Raw genomic sequence first — 14,369 nt, 5'->3', positions numbered from 1 at the left:
GAATCCAGGGAAGGGTGTACGTCCCACCAACCCCGTCCACCACACCGACCGCAACCGTCGCCGGCCAAGTGCGGTCAAATCGACTCCCGCCGGTGCCACTCGGCTCGGTGTGCGGAGGCCTTCATCCAGCAGTGGATTGACGAAGGGCCGACACGGAGAGCAGCGGGTCCAGACGCCCCGGCTCCTAGCCAGAAGAAGCGAACCCACGCCATGCCCCTCGGTCGCACGCGGAGGTTTTGTTTTTAATGTTTGTACATTTCTCTTAGCAGGTAAGGCCCCACTGAGCTTTATGCAGATTGTCTTTTTTTCAGAAGCGACCTGGCTACCACAAATGGTAGCTTAACGAAGCGGCTTATCATCAACATCCTCGTTATCACGTGGACATTTATAGTAGCAGCCAAATAACGCGCGCGATGTTGATTCTAAATGTGAAGGGAAAAACCGGAGGACCCGGAGAAAAATCCACGCGGCCACGAGGAGAGAGAGACACCGCAGACTCCAAATATACAGCAGCAGGCGTCAGGGTAGGGATCGAACCCACGACCTCCTGTGTACCAGGCGAGGCAGTTAACATCTCCTAGCCACCGGGGCGGGAGCATAAGGGGTTGTCAATTTTTTTTTCCTTTTGCGGTTTTATTATTTTTTATTTTCCAACGATTCTCTCGCTGCGAGCGAGCGAGAGAGAGGAGAGAGAGAGGGGAGAGAGAGGGGGGAGAGAGGGGAGAGAGAGAGAGGGGTGAGAGAGGGCAGAGAGGGGGGAGAGAGAGAGGGGTGAGAGAGGGCAGAGAGGGGAGAGAGAGAGAGGGGAGAGAGAGGGCAGAGAGGGGGGAGAGAGAGAGAGGGGTGAGAGAGAGAGAGAGGGGTGAGAGAGAGAGAGGGGAGAGAGAGAGAGGGGGGAGAGAGAGAGAGGGGAGAGAGAGAGAGGGGAGAGAGAGAGAGATAACTTGCCGTGCCTGCTGGCTCCGCAGTCACAGCGCGAGTTCATCACGAACCGGGAACTTCCCCCAGGCCCGGCTGGAAATGCACGTGGCAGTGATCCTTCGCGGTCGGAGTCACGAGGCGGTGAGAGGGGAAGTGGGCCACAGATCGTGATTATTATCATCGTCGTCGTCGTCGTCGTGATGATGGTGATATCTCCTCTCATCATTCGTGTTGTTGAGTTCTCTGTCTTGCCGGGGTGGTGTTCACTTCGCCTTCGTTCGTGCGGAGTCGCAGAGTGAGGCTACGCCGCTGACCGGCTGGATGGCGGGCAGCAGACACAACCGTGTTGGTCGTGCTGGTGATGGTGGTGGTGCTGGTGATGGTGCTGGTGATGGTGCTGGTGGTGGTGCTAGTGGTGTTGGTGTGTGTTGGTGGTGCTGGTGGTGGTGGTGGTGGTGCTGGTGGTGGTGCTAGTGGTGTTGTTGTGTGTTGGTGGTGCTAGTGGTGGTGGTGGTGCTGGTGGTGCTGGTGGTGGTGCTGGTGGTGGTGGTGGTGTTGGTGGTGGTGGTGCTGGTGGTGGTGGTGCTAGTGGTGTTGGTGTGTGTTGGTGGTGCTGGTGGTGGTGGTGGTGCTGGTGGTGGTGCTAGTGGTGTTGGTGTGTGTTGGTGGTGCTAGTGGTGGTGGTGCTGGTGGTGGTGGTGGTGCTGGTGGTGGTGGTGCTGGTGCTGGTGGTGGTGGTGCTGGTGGTGGTGGTGCTGGTGCTGGTGGTGCTGCTGGTGGTGCTGGTGGTGGTGTTCCGCAAGTGGTGGCATCAGCGAGCACCTATGATGGTCGGCACGGCATTCGAAGGCGTGGGTGGCCAGCACGACGCCCGGCCGCCTTTGTCTCCCCCTAGAGGCGAAGTTTACACACCGCATCAGGTATTAATTTGGGGCTGAGTCGACCTAGGAGAGGCCCAGGGCCGGTTCAGATAATCGTCACCGGTGTTGGCCGTGAGCGGCAATGGAACTCGGGTCCGCTGGCCCACCGCTCCCATCACGTTGAATCACCACCACCACCACCACAGCCGCAGCAGCAGCAACAGCAGCAGCGTTCCCCAGGGCGGCCGGCCGGATTCGAACCGCGAACCTCCACGGCAAATCTGAAAACAACGCTCGCTGCAGGGTGGAGGGGGGGGGGGGGTAGGGGGCGGGGGTCCCACCCTAGGGGTCTCACCCTAGGGGGTCTCACCCTAGGGGGTCTCACCCTAGGGGTCCCACCCTAGGGGTCCCACCCTAGGGGGTCACACCCTAGGGGTCCCACCCTAGGGGTCTCACCCTAGGGGTCCCACCCTAGGGGTCCCACCCTAGGGGGCTCCACCCTAGGGGGTCACACCTTAGGGGTCTCACCCTAGGGGTCCCACCCTAGGGGGTCCCACCCTAGGGGTCCCACCCTAGGGGTCTCACCCTAGGGGGTCTCACCCTAGGGGGTCTCACCCTAGGGGTCCCACCCTAGGGGGTCACACCCTAGGGGTCCCACCCTAGGGGTCTCACCCTAGGGGTCCCACCCTAGGGGTCCCACCCTAGGGGGCTCCACCCTAGGGGGTCACACCTTAGGGGTCTCACCCTAGGGGTCCCACCCTAGGGGGTCCCACCCTAGGGGTCCCACCCTAGGGGTCTCACCCTAGGGGGTCTCACCCTAGGGGGTCTCACCCTAGGGGTCCCACCCTAGGGGTCCCACCCTAGGGGGTCACACCCTAGGGGTACCACCCTAGGGGTCTCACCCTAGGGGTCCCACCCTAGGGGTCCCACCCTAGGGGGCTCCACCCTAGGGGGTCACACCTTAGGGGTCTCACCCTAGGGGTCCCACCCTAGGGGGTCCCACCCTAGGGGTCCCACCCTAGGGGTCTCACCCTAGGGGGTCTCACCCTAGGGGGTCTCACCCTAGGGGTCCCACCCTAGGGGTCCCACCCTAGGGGGTCACACCCTAGGGGTCCCACCCTAGGGGTCTCACCCTAGGGGTCCCACCCTAGGGGTCCCACCCTAGGGGGCTCCACCCTAGGGGGTCACACCTTAGGGGTCTCACCCTAGGGGTCCCACCCTAGGGGGTCCCACCCTAGGGGTCCCACCCTAGGGGCCCCACCCTAGGGGTCCCACCCTAGGGGCCCCACCCTAGGGGTCCCACCCTAGGGGTCCAACCCTAGGGGTCCCCGTACTGACGAGACTCCGCTTTGCTGAGCCGTCAGTTTCCATTGCCGCGTCGCTCCCCACCACCAATCAGTGAAGGCTGCTGTGGCTCTGCCTGCTGGATGGTTCTGTGACGTCTTTGTTGATTGTTTAGCTGCCACTGCTGTCGTGTTGCTGCTCGGTTGTGTTGGTTGCTGTGACCTTGTGACCCCGTGCCACTACTACTGGACATCTGTGGGAAAAGGAGCTTTATAGCTCATCGGATTCCTCCTGATTCTGATCCTGACTGCTGAGATTCACTCCTCTATCCCCCGTGCCCCCCCCGTGCCCCCCCCTGTGCCCCCCCGTGCCCCCCGTGCCCCCCCCGTGCCCCCCCGTGCCCCCCACAGACGTAGCCTACAAGCAGAACGTGGAGCTCATTGAGAGGACGCGGATCGAGTGGGAGACGGTCCACGGGCGAGCCACCGAGGTCAGCGCCGTGCCCCCCCCCCCCGTGCCCCCCCCTGTGCACCCCCGTGCCCCCCCTGTGCCCCCCGTGCCCCCCCGTGCCCCCCCGTGCCCCCCCCGTGCCCCCCCCTGTGCACCCCCGTGCCCCCCCCGTGCCCCCCCCTGTGCACCCCCGTGCCCCCCCCGTGCCCCCCCCCATCGCCCGCTGTCATCGTTGTACCGCACTCTTCTATGGCACCCTCCTCGGGCCCGCTCCCCCGGCCTCGAGCGGGCTCACTGAACGTTCGTGCTCACCACTGGGAGACACGGTGGCTAGGAGATGTTGACTACCTCGCCTGGTACACAGGAGGTCGTGGGTTCCATCCCAACCCTTACACCACGGTGGCTAGGAGATGTTGACTACCTCGCCTGGTACACAGGAGGTCGTGGGTTCCATCCCAACCCTTACACCACGGTGGCTAGGAGATGTTAACTACCTCGCCTGGTATACAGGAGGTCGTGGGTTCCATCCCAACCCTTACACCACGGTGGCTAGGAGATGTTGACTACCTCGCCTGGTATACAGGAGGTCGTGGGTTCCATCCCATCCCTTACACCACGGTGGCTAGGAGATGTTGACTACCTCGCCTGGTATACAGGAGGTCGTGGGTTCCATCGCGACCCTGACGCCTGCTGCTGCTGTATATTTGGAGTCTGCGTCTCTCCCCGTGGTCGCGAGGATTTGTTGTCAGTCTCCTCCGGGTTTTCCTTCCATAATCGCAATTAATTTCCACATGATGGTGGTGGTGATGATGATGATGAGCCAACTTCGTAGAGATATCCTTTGTGATAGCCTGGTACCACGTAGCTTCTGGCAAAAAAGAGCTACACAGACAGCTCAGTGGGGTCTAATACCTGGTAAAATAAAATAATAAACAGATTAGTCCAATCCCACTCCGCACTGACCGGCGTGGTGAAGTATGGTCAAATACCGCTTCCCGCCCCCCCCCCCCCCCCCCCACGGCGTGGGGGAGAGATCATCATCATCATCATCCAGCAGTGGATTGACAAAACAGGGGCTGCACGTTTACATTTGAACTGCCCTGGGTGGGCCGCCGAGGCCAAACACGGCGCTGTGGTAGCTGTCGTTGCGTTCGCCATGAGAGTGTCGACCTGCAACGCTGCGCTGATGAGCACAGCGGCGATCCACGATTGCCCGAGCCCCTGCGGACCGGTGCGTCCGTACGTTGGACTTCTGTCGCCCCACCGTGCGTGGTCAACCGCGCGGTGGGGTCGGGGGCGAACAACAAACCGAACAGAAAAATCGGTTCGAAAGCAGCGAGTTTGTCAACCTGGATGACGATTTTAAAGTGCCACAGCTCCCAGTGGCTTCCTCATACCGGAAGGGAAGAGCGTTCCGGACGGCCGCAGAATCAGCGCGTCTGAACGTGGCTGCGCGACGATTCGCCGCCCGCGATTCTTCGTTGGCACGCCCTCGATATATGAAGGGCGTTATCGGCCCCATGAGCGAGTTGTTTACACGTGTGGGAGACACCCCGAGCCCCTGCGTGCGAGGAGGAAACGCTCGATCCCCACCAAACGTCGCCCCTACGTCGGCCCAACCCTGGCATGCCGTTTGAACCGTTGGCCCCAACGTCGCCCCAACGTCGGCCCAACGTCGTATCGACGTCGGCCCAACGTCGGGCGGACGTTGTGCGCTGGGTGAGTGCGGTGGGCGTGCTGACGACGCGTTCCGACCCGCGTGGCAGCTGTACGAGCAGCTGGAGTGGGAGCGCTTGAACTACGCCCGGAACGCCATGTGGGTGCACTGCAACCACCTCTCACAGCAGTGCGTCAAGGACGACCAGGTGGGGCCAACGCTCACCCACACTCACCGCGCTCACCCACACTCACCACGCTCACCCACACTCACCACGCTCACCACGCTCACCACGCTCACTCACACTCACCACGCTCACCCACACTCACCACACTCACCACGCTCACCACACTCACCACGCTCACCCACACTCACCACGCTCACCCACACTCACCACACTCACCACGCTCACCACACTCACCACGCTCACCCACACTCACCACGCTCACCCACACTCACCACGCTCACCACGCTCACCACGCTCACTCACACTCACCACGCTCACCCACACTCACCACACTCACCACGCTCACCACACTCACCACGCTCACCCACACTCACCACGCTCACCCACACTCACCACACTCACCACGCTCACCACACTCACCACGCTCACCCACACTCACCACACTCACCACGCTCACCACGCTCACCACGCTCACCCTCTCTCACCACGCTCACCACCCTCACCCTCCCTTACCACGCTCACCACGCTCACCACACTCACCACACTCACCACACTCACTCACACTCACCACACTCACCCACACTCACTCACACTCACCACACTCACCACGCTCACCCACACTCACCACACTCACCCTCTCTCACCACACTCACCACACTCACTCACACTCACCACACTCACCCACACTCACTCACACTCACCACACTCACCACGCTCACCCACACTCACCACACTCACCCTCTCTCACCACGCTCACCACCCTCACCACGCTCACCACCCTCACCCTCTCTCACCACCCTCACCACACTCACCCTCTCTCACCACGCTCACCACCCTCACCACGCTCAACACTCTCACCACGCTCACCCACACTCACCCACACTCACCACGCTCACCCACACTCACCACGCTCACCACACTCACCACTCTCACCACACTCACCCTCCCTCACCCACACTCACCACGCTCACCACACTCACCACACTCACCACACTCACCACGCTCACCACCCTCACCACGCTCAACACACTCACCACGCCACCCACACTCACCCACACTCACCACGCTCACCACGCTCACCACCCTCACCCACACTCACCACACTCACCACACTCACCCTCTTTCACCACCCTCACCCACACTCACCACACTCACCACACTCACCCTCTCTCACCACACTCACCACACTCACCCTCTCTCACCACGTTCACCACGCTCACCACACTCACCACACTCACCCTCTCTCACCACGCTCACCACCCTCACCACGCTCACCACCCTCACCCTCTCTCACCACCCTCACCACACTCACCCTCTCTCACCACGCTCACCACCCTCACCACGCTCAACACTCTCACCACGCTCACCCACACTCACCCACACTCACCACGCTCACCCACACTCACCACGCTCACCACACTCACCACTCTCACCACACTCACCCTCCCTCACCCACACTCACCACGCTCACCACACTCACCACACTCACCACACTCACCACGCTCACCACCCTCACCACGCTCAACACACTCACCACGCCACCCACACTCACCCACACTCACCACGCTCACCACGCTCACCACCCTCACCCACACTCACCACACTCACCACACTCACCCTCTCTCACCACGCTCACCACACTCACCACGCTCACCACCCTCACCCTCTCTCACCACCCTCACCACACTCACCCTCTCTCACCACGCTCACCACCCTCACCACCCTCAACACCCTCACCACGCTCACCCACACTCACCCACACTCACCACGCTCACCCATACTCACCACGCTCACCACACTCACCACTCTCACCACACTCACCCTCCCTCACCCACACTCACCACGCTCACCACACTCACCACACTCACCACACTCACCACGCTCACCACCCTCACCACGCTCAACACACTCACCACGCTCACCCACACTCACCCACACTCACCACGCTCACCACGCTCACCACCCTCACCCACACTCACCACACTCACCACACTCACCCTCTTTCACCACGCTCACCACCCTCACCCTCTCTCACCACACTCACCACACTCCCCCGCTCTCACCACGCTCACCACGCTCACCACACTCACCACACTCACCCTCTCTCACCACCCTCACCACACTCACCACGCTCACCACACTCACCACACTCACCACGCTCACCACGCTCACCCTCCCTCACCAAGCTCACCACCCTCACCACGCTCACCCTCCCTCACCCACGCTCACCCTCCCTCACTCTCTCTCACCACACTCACCACGCTCACCACACTCACCCTCTCTCACCACGCTCACCCTCGCCACAATCACTCATGGTCGTGGTTGATGTAGCTGTGACTGTGGTTGTCGTTGTATTGGTGGTGGTTGTTGTTGTTTATACAAGTGATGTGTTTGTTGTGGTCATCGTGGTTGTTGTGGTTGTTGTGGTTGTTGTGGTTGTTGTAGCTGTGGTGGTTGTTGTTGGGGTGGTTGTGGTGATTCTTGTGGTTGTTGTGGTTGTTGTGGTTGTTGTAGCTGTGGTGGTTGTTGTGGTTGTTGTGGTTGTGGTGATTCTTGTGGTTGTTGTGGTTGTAGGCGTACGAAGAAGTGCGGCTGTCTCTGGAGAAGAGCGACGTTCAGGATGACATCAACTGCTTCGTGAAGAACAAGCAGACTGGGGAGCGCAGGCCAGGTACGACCACGGGGAGATGGAGCGTTCACTCTGATCCACGTCTGTCAATCTCCTCCTTCAGGCACAAGGGGAGACGGAGCGTTCACTCCGATCCACGTCTGTCAATCTCCTCCTTCAGGCACAAGGGGAGACGGAGCGTTCACTCCGATCCACGTCTGTCAATCTCCTCCTTCAGACACACGAGGAGACGGAGCGTTCACTCTGATCCACGTCTGTCAATCTCCTCCTTCAGACACACGAGGAGACGGAGCGTTCACTCCGATCCACGTCTGTCAATCTCCTCCTTCAGACACACGAGGAGACGGAGCGTTCACTCCGATCCACGTCTGTCAATCTCCTCCTTCAGACACAAGAGGAGACGGAGCGTTCACTCTGATCCACGTCTGTCAATCTCCTCCTTCAGGCACAAGGGGAGACGGAGTGTTCACTCTGATCCACGTCTGACAATCTCCTCCTTCAGACACACGGGGAGACAGAGCGTTCACTCTGATCCACGTCTACCAATCTCCTCCTTACGACCCACGCGGAGATGGAGCGTTCACTCCGATCCACGTCTGTCAATCTCCTCCTTCAGACACAAGGGGAGACGGAGCGTTCACTCTGATCCACGTCTGACAATCTCCTCCTTCAGGCACAAGGGGAGACGGAGCGTTCACTCTGATCCACGTCTGTCAATCTCCTCCTTACGACCCACGCGGAGACGGAGCGTTCACTCTGATCCACGTCTGTCAATCTCCTCCTCACGACCCAAGGGGAGACGGAGCGTTCACTCCGATCCACGTCTACCAATCTCCTCCTTCAGGCACCATGGGAGACGGAGCGTTCACTCTGATCCACGTCTGTCAATCTCCTCCTGTCGACCCACGCGGAGACGGAGCGTTCACTCCGATCCACGTCTGTCAATCTCCTCCTTCAGGCACAAGGGGAGACGGAGCGTTCACTCCGATCCACGTCTGTCAATCTCCTCCTTACGACCCAAAGGGAGACGGAGCGTTCACTCCGATCTGTATCAGCAAAGTCGTCGATTGGGCAGGTTGCACGTGGCAGTGGGGTAAAGTGTGGGCACTCCATCCCTTCGGAAGCCTGCTGGCCAGCATGGAAGAGTAGGCCAAACACCCTCTCAGCTGCGTCATTTTCAACATCTATCCCCAGCAGCAGCAGCAGCGTATTTACAGCACTGCCCTCTGCTGCCCCCACCATAGCTGATTAAATGCTGCAGCTGATGATGCTGCTTCTGATAGTCGTGGTGTTGATGTCTGTCTGTATGTTTAACTTCTTTCACACCGTACGTAGCCAACCGTGCTAATCGGAGGTGCAGGGGGAAGGACAACAAGCTAAACACTAAAAGCAGCTCTACAGAAATGAGTTCGTCAATCGAGATGATGATTTAAACGTGGACAGCTCTCAGTGGATCCCTAACATCCCTGTCAACCCCTTATCAGTGCCTACCTGATTACAGACCAAATCAGACCTTATTGGTCACCCCGTGCCCCTATAAATCTCAACATCATCCCACAAAGTCCCATCACGAGGGAGAAACACGAACATTTAGACATTTGCTTGCCCGTATTGAGCCCGTTGCACGCCGTATGGACCTGAAAACTCAATTTCCCTGTACAATAATACGGGGTAATCCGTGTGCGTTAACAGCTATGTCCGAATATCGGAAGGAAGAGCATTCCAGACGGCCGCAGAAGCGCATCTGAAAGCGCCGCGCGATGATGCGGGGACCCCGTCTTTGTTGGATGTCTGAGCCAAAAGCCGCTGCTGCTGCAATGACGACCAGAGTCCACGTGGTGGCTCATGCACCTTGGCTCCTTGTGCCACATCAGCGAGGTGTTGTGGTTCATTGGTGGCAAGTGCTTGGTGTGTAATGAGTACGACCCTGTACTGTAGTCGGTCCTGATATCAGCAGCAGCTTCACAACTCGCAGCTGAACTAAAAACTTAACTATTTTTTATTTATTTTGCCAGGTAAGGCCCACTGAGCTGTATAGCCCTTTGCCAGCAGCCACCTGGCCACGAATGATAGCTCCACGAAGTGGCTCATCATGTGGAAATGTACAGCAGCCGAATACTCTCAACGCATGATTATAAATGGGGGAGGGTTAAAATCGGAGAACCCGGAAACAAAAATCCACAAGGAGAACACGCAAACTCCAAACACGCAGGCATCAGTGTCGGGATCGAACCCACAACCTCCCGTGTAGCCAGGCGAGGTAGTTAACATCTCCTAGCGAGACGTGTACACAGTTGCTCGTACAAAATTCAGTCCCAGCACCATCATCAGCATCAACATCAGCAGCAGCGTGAAGGTGTTCACGTTTAACACCTTCACGCAAGGGTCACTAAAAAGATCTCCAAAATCCTGAATAAACACAAGATCCAGGTCCGATTCAACACAGTACATAAAATCCGTGATCTGGTTCCATCTGTAAAAGATGCTGTTCCAGACATACAGTACCCGGGCGTTCACAAACTAAAGTGCCTCTGTGGTAGTAGCTACATTGGAGAAACCAAACGACATATCTCGGACCGTATCCACGAACATAAAACAGACTTGAAACACGGTAGAACGAACTCCTCCGCCGTGGCAGATCACTGTTATAATTCAGTGGGCTCACATGACATTGACTTCTCCAAGACGGAGGTTCTTTGCAAACCAACCGGCTACCATGAGAGATTCGTTCATGAGGCCATTCACATATACAAGCACAGAGACAATTTCAACCGAGAAGATGGATTCTGGCTTAGTAACCATTGGAAAGATGTTTTAAACCATTTCGGTTCTTAATTAATTGTATTTTACGTTGACCTTCAGACCGCAGCTCTTTCGTTGGCGTTACCTCTTAATACCTCTCACACCACGGTTAATGGTATGGTTTATAACATGGAGTATAACAGCGCGTCGCAGCTGTCTCTCTCCCCCTCCTCCGTTCCGAGCATGGATGGACTCGTCCGTCTGAACGGGGCTCGTCGCTGTCCGTGGTGCTGGCGTTGAGGGGAAGAAACCGCCACCCATTTTTTCGCCATATGGCATTGTAATGTATAACGGCTTATTGTTGGTGGCTCAGCTGATTGAAGAGTATATAGAGTTTAATGATGTAGTTTATATTCTTCACGTTCTGCAGATGTAGATGCCACTGGTCTTCACGTTCTGCAGATGTAGATGTCACTGGTTCTTCATGTTCTGCAGATGTAGATGCCACTGGTTCTTCAGGTTCTGCAGATGTAGATGGCACTGGTTCTTCACGTTCTGCAAATGTAAATGTCACTGGTTCTTCACGTTCTGCAGATGTAGATGTCACTGGTTCTACACGTTCTGCAGATATAGATGCCACTGGTTGTTCATGTTCTGTAGATGTAGATGCCACTGATTCTTCATGTTCTGCAGATGTAGATGCCACTGGTTCGTCATGTTCTGCAGATGTAGATGCTACTGGTTCTTCACGATCTGCAGATGTAGATGCCACTGGTTCTTCACGTTCTGCAAATGTAGATGTCAATGGTTCTTCACGTTCTGCAGATGTAGATGTCACTGGTTATTCATGTTCTGCAGATGTAGATGCCACTGGTTCTTCACGTTCTGCAGATGTAGATGCCACTGGTCTTCACGTTCTGCAAATGTAGATGCCACTGGTTCTTCATGTTCTGCAGATGTAGATGTCACTGGTTCTTCATGTTCTGCAGATGTAGATGCCACTGGTCTTCACATTCTGCAAATGTAGATGTCACTGGTTCTTCACGTTCTGCAGATGTAGATGTCACTGGTTCTTCATGTTCTGCAGATGTAGATGCCACTGGTTCTTCAGGTTCTGCAGATGTAGATGGCACTGGTTCTTCACGTTCTGCAAATGTAAATGTCACTGGTTCTTCACGTTCTGCAGATGTAGATGTCACTGGTTCTACACGTTCTGCAGATATAGATGCCACTGGTTGTTCATGTTCTGTAGATGTAGATGCCACTGATTCTTCATGTTCTGCAGATGTAGATGCCACTGGTTCGTCATGTTCTGCAGATGTAGATGCTACTGGTTCTTCACGATCTGCAGATGTAGATGCCACTGGTTCTTCACGTTCTGCAAATGTAGATGTCAATGGTTCTTCACGTTCTGCAGATGTAGATGTCACTGGTTATTCATGTTCTGCAGATGTAGATGCCACTGGTTCTTCACGTTCTGCAGATGTAGATGCCACTGGTCTTCACGTTCTGCAAATGTAGATGCCACTGGTTCTTCATGTTCTGCAGATGTAGATGTCACTGGTTCTTCATGTTCTGCAGATGTAGATGCCACTGGTCTTCACATTCTGCAAATGTAGATGTCACTGGTTCTTCACGTTCTGCAGATGTAGATGTCACTGGTTCTTCATGTTCTGCAGATGTAGATGCCACTGGTTCTTCACGTTCTGCAGATGTAGATGGCACTGGTTCTTCACGTTCTGCAAATGTAAATGTCACTGGTTCTTCACGTTCTGCAGATGTAGATGTCACTGGTTCTACACGTTCTGCAGATATAGATGCCACTGGTTGTTCATGTTCTGTAGATGTAGATGCCACTGATTCTTCATGTTCTGCAGATGTAGATGCCACTGGTTCGTCATGTTCTGCAGATGTAGATGCTACTGGTTCTTCACGATCTGCAGATGTAGATGCCACTGGTTCTTCACGTTCTGCAAATGTAGATGTCAATGGTTCTTCACGTTCTGCAGATGTAGATGTCACTGGTTATTCATGTTCTGCAGATGTAGATGCCACTGGTTCTTCACGTTCTGCAGATGTAGATGCCACTGGTCTTCACGTTCTGCAAATGTAGATGCCACTGGTTCTTCATGTTCTGCAGATGTAGATGTCACTGGTTCTTCATGTTCTGCAGATGTAGATGCCACTGGTCTTCACATTCTGCAAATGTAGATGTCACTGGTTCTTCACGTTCTGCAGATGTAGATGTCACTGGTTCTTCATGTTCTGCAGATGTAGATGCCACTGGTTCTTCAGGTTCTGCAGATGTAGATGGCACTGGTTCTTCACGTTCTGCAAATGTAAATGTCACTGGTTCTTCACGTTCTGCAGATGTAGATGTCACTGGTTCTACACGTTCTGCAGATATAGATGCCACTGGTTGTTCATGTTCTGTAGATGTAGATGCCACTGATTCTTCATGTTCTGCAGATGTAGATGCCACTGGTTCGTCATGTTCTGCAGATGTAGATGCTACTGGTTCTTCACGATCTGCAGATGTAGATGCCACTGGTTCTTCACGTTCTGCAAATGTAGATGTCAATGGTTCTTCACGTTCTGCAGATGTAGATGTCACTGGCTATTCATGTTCTGCAGATGTAGATGCCACTGGTTCTTCACGTTCTGCAGATGTAGATGCCACTGGTCTTCACGTTCTGCAAATGTAGATGCCACTGGTTCTTCATGTTCTGCAGATGTAGATGCCACTGGTCTTCACGTTCTGCAAATGTAGATGCCACTGGTTCTTCATGTTCTGCAGATGTAGATGTCACTGGTTCTTCATGTTCTGCAGATGTAGATGCCACTGGTCTTCACATTCTGCAAATGTAGATGTCACTGGTTCTTCACGTTCTGCAGATGTAGATGTCACTGGTTCTTCATGTTCTGCAGATGTAGATGCCACTGGTTCTTCAGGTTCTGCAGATGTAGATGGCACTGGTTCTTCACGTTCTGCAAATGTAAATGTCACTGGTTCTTCACGTTCTGCAGATGTAGATGTCACTGGTTCTACACGTTCTGCAGATATAGATGCCACTGGTTGTTCATGTTCTGTAGATGTAGATGCCACTGATTCTTCATGTTCTGCAGATGTAGATGCCACTGGTTCGTCATGTTCTGCAGATGTAGATGCTACTGGTTCTTCACGATCTGCAGATGTAGATGCCACTGGTTCTTCACGTTCTGCAAATGTAGATGTCAATGGTTCTTCACGTTCTGCAGATGTAGATGTCACTGGCTATTCATGTTCTGCAGATGTAGATGCCACTGGTTCTTCACGTTCTGCAAATGTAGATGCCACTGGTTCTTCATGTTCTGCAGATGTAGATGTCACTGGTTCTTCATGTTCTGCAGATGTAGATGCCACTGGTCTTCACGTTCTGCAAATGTAGATGTCACTGGTTCTTCACGTTCTGCAGATGTAGATGTCACTGGTTCTTCATGTTCTGCAGATGTAGATGCCACTGGTTCTTCACGTTCTGCAGATGTAGATGGCACTGGTTCTTCACGTTCTGCAAATGTAAATGTCACTGGTTCTTCACGTTCTGCAGATGTAGATGTCACTGGTTCTACACGTTCTGCAGATATAGATGCCACTGGTTG

At 55.3% G+C, this 14,369-nt stretch overlaps 1 protein-coding gene across 2 annotated transcripts in view; it reads left to right on the top strand.

Moving 5' to 3' along the window:
- LOC116953549 (proline-serine-threonine phosphatase-interacting protein 1-like) overlaps positions 1-14,369 on the top strand; it is a 72,692-nt gene that overhangs the window by 44,162 nt on the left and 14,161 nt on the right. For both annotated transcript variants that reach the window (XM_032973848.2, XM_076075103.1), the window contains exons 9-11: positions 3,476-3,555; positions 5,282-5,380; positions 7,934-8,030. In XM_032973848.2, the coding sequence (XP_032829739.1) occupies positions 3,476-3,555; positions 5,282-5,380; positions 7,934-8,030 (276 nt within the window). The remainder of the gene's footprint in view (positions 1-3,475; positions 3,556-5,281; positions 5,381-7,933; positions 8,031-14,369) is intronic.

The sequence above is a fragment of the Petromyzon marinus genome, chromosome 52, assembly GCF_048934315.1.
Source record: "Petromyzon marinus isolate PM22_M1 ecotype Great Lakes invasive population chromosome 52, UKy_Petmar_22M1.pri1.0, whole genome shotgun sequence".
NCBI classification, from domain to species: Eukaryota; Metazoa; Chordata; class Hyperoartia; order Petromyzontiformes; family Petromyzontidae; genus Petromyzon; species Petromyzon marinus.
The sequence above is the reverse complement of the archived record's forward strand: the minus strand, read 5'-3'. Positions and strand labels throughout refer to the sequence as shown.